The sequence below is a fragment of the Apium graveolens genome, unplaced genomic scaffold (genome assembly GCF_009905375.1).
Source record: "Apium graveolens cultivar Ventura unplaced genomic scaffold, ASM990537v1 ctg3297, whole genome shotgun sequence".
Classification (NCBI taxonomy): Eukaryota; Viridiplantae; Streptophyta; class Magnoliopsida; order Apiales; family Apiaceae; genus Apium; species Apium graveolens.
The window spans coordinates 95,305-97,281 of record NW_027418026.1 but is presented as its reverse complement, the minus strand read 5'-3'; the positions used below and the strand labels follow the sequence as shown (position 1 = coordinate 97,281).

Here is a 1,977-nt window from a genome sequence, read left to right as displayed (position 1 = left end):
ATGGGTGAGGAGATGTGTGGCGTTGGATGTGTAGTGCGTGATGATCAGGGTCAGTTTATCCGTGCTCGAACTAATACGGTAAGGAATGTGTCACAGGCTCGTGTATCAGAGGCATGGAGTTTGAAAGAGGCTTTGATATGGGTTCAAGCGTGGAGACCAGTGCGCTGTATCTTCGAAACTGATGCCATGTTGCTGGTCAATGCAATTCGAAATGCCAAGGGAAGATCAATGTTTGATACGGTTGTGAATGATTGTAGAGAGAGTTTAACACACTTTGAGGAAGTGTCTATTGTTTTTGTTCATCGATCTGCGAATAGAGTGGCTCACGTGTTAGCACAAGCCGCATATTTTATGCCAGGTCCTATGAAGTGGTGTTCTACTGCTCCAGACTTTATGCAACCTTGCTTTGGATGATTTTTAATATATGCAAGTACGTTTATTTCAAAAAAACAACAAATTTTCAGTTTAAAATAGACGAAAACGTCATTGCAGATGTGAAACTAAACTTAAACATAAATCGTAAGAGGATCGAGGAACCTAACTAAACATGAAAAATATATATTAGCAAATCGGCAAAGAAACACGCTCACATAAGCAGATGTGTTGTTCTTTAGTGTGGAAATCTCTTTATATAGGAATTCAGTTTGTATTTGTAGAGGATTCAGACTTCATATATAATACAATTTTATTATCTTATTCAATCTATAAAAGGATTCGATTTTCTTTTATTAAAAAGAACGACCTAAAGAAGGAATGTTTGATTTTAATATTTAAAAAAAAGGAGTTATAGAAAAATAGATAAATACAATTCGAGCCATTAGATAAATATGATCTGAGCGATTGTAGAGATATATTAATAAGATATAAGATAAAGATACGTAAATCTATTGAAAGAATATATTTAATTCTTAATATGATTGACTTTTAAATATTTATTATCCTCCCTATTTATTTGAATGTAAATAACGAAATTTAATTTTATTCAATTAAAATAGATAAAAATATTGAAAGAAGATATTTAATTCTAAATAGCATCAAATTTTAAATAATTATTGTTCTGGAATTTACAGGGGTTTCCTTTACTGTACTCTATGGTAATGTTTGTTTAATGATATTAAGTAGGGGATAAGATTATAGTCCTTTAAATTTTCCAATCCCATGTTTGTTTTATAAAAAATTAGTGAAGGGTTATCCAAGGATTATAATCCTTTAAATTATATTATCCCATGTTTGTTTTATTGGAGTAGAGGATAGGATTATAATCCTATTTAATGCTTCGTGGGAGGAGGTATTGTTTTATCCCCTCCTACAAGTCATTTTTTAAAAGATTATAATCCCCTCATTGTTATCTCATATGAAACAAACATAGGATTGGAAAATTTAAAGGATTATATTTCAATCCCAAGTACTATCCCACAAAACAAACATAGGATAAAATTTTAAAGGATTATATTCCAATCCAATACTTAATCCTTTCAACCAAACTTAGGATATGATTATTTAATCCGTATAACTAATTTTGATAGGATTAGTTATCCCGGTATTATAATCCCATGAAACAAACATGGCTTATATGTTTTTGTTAAGGATATTATCCTCTGACTTTTACGTATTGCATAATCAATAGTCCTACAATAACTCTTTATATGATTCTATCGAATGTATTATGAATTGATTCTGTATTATGCTAACCTGTGATCTAGCCACGGTTTATGTAACTACTCCTTTAATCATTCTTTTATTGTATTTCACATTATGCATGAAAGCAGAGCTTCTCTGTGGCACTCAGAGGCAGGTTCTGATAAAAGCAGCAAACAGAGCATGAATCTGATAGAGGGTTCGGATCGGATCGGTTTTGGGGTAAAAGTCGAACCAGGTTGCGAATTTGCGGTTATTGCGGTTTGGTTTGCAGTTCAACCACTTATTTTAAAATAATTAATAATTTATAAAAAAATAAATTCGGAATATTAATAAATT

The 1,977-nt window shown here is 31.4% G+C and overlaps 1 protein-coding gene across 1 annotated transcript; it reads left to right on the top strand.

Moving 5' to 3' along the window:
- On the top strand, positions 1–414 carry LOC141701072 (uncharacterized). The gene has a single exon (XM_074504710.1). The coding sequence runs from the start codon at positions 1–3 to the stop codon at positions 412–414; it is 414 nt and encodes a 137-aa protein (XP_074360811.1).
- Positions 415–1,977: the final 1,563 nt, after the last annotated feature.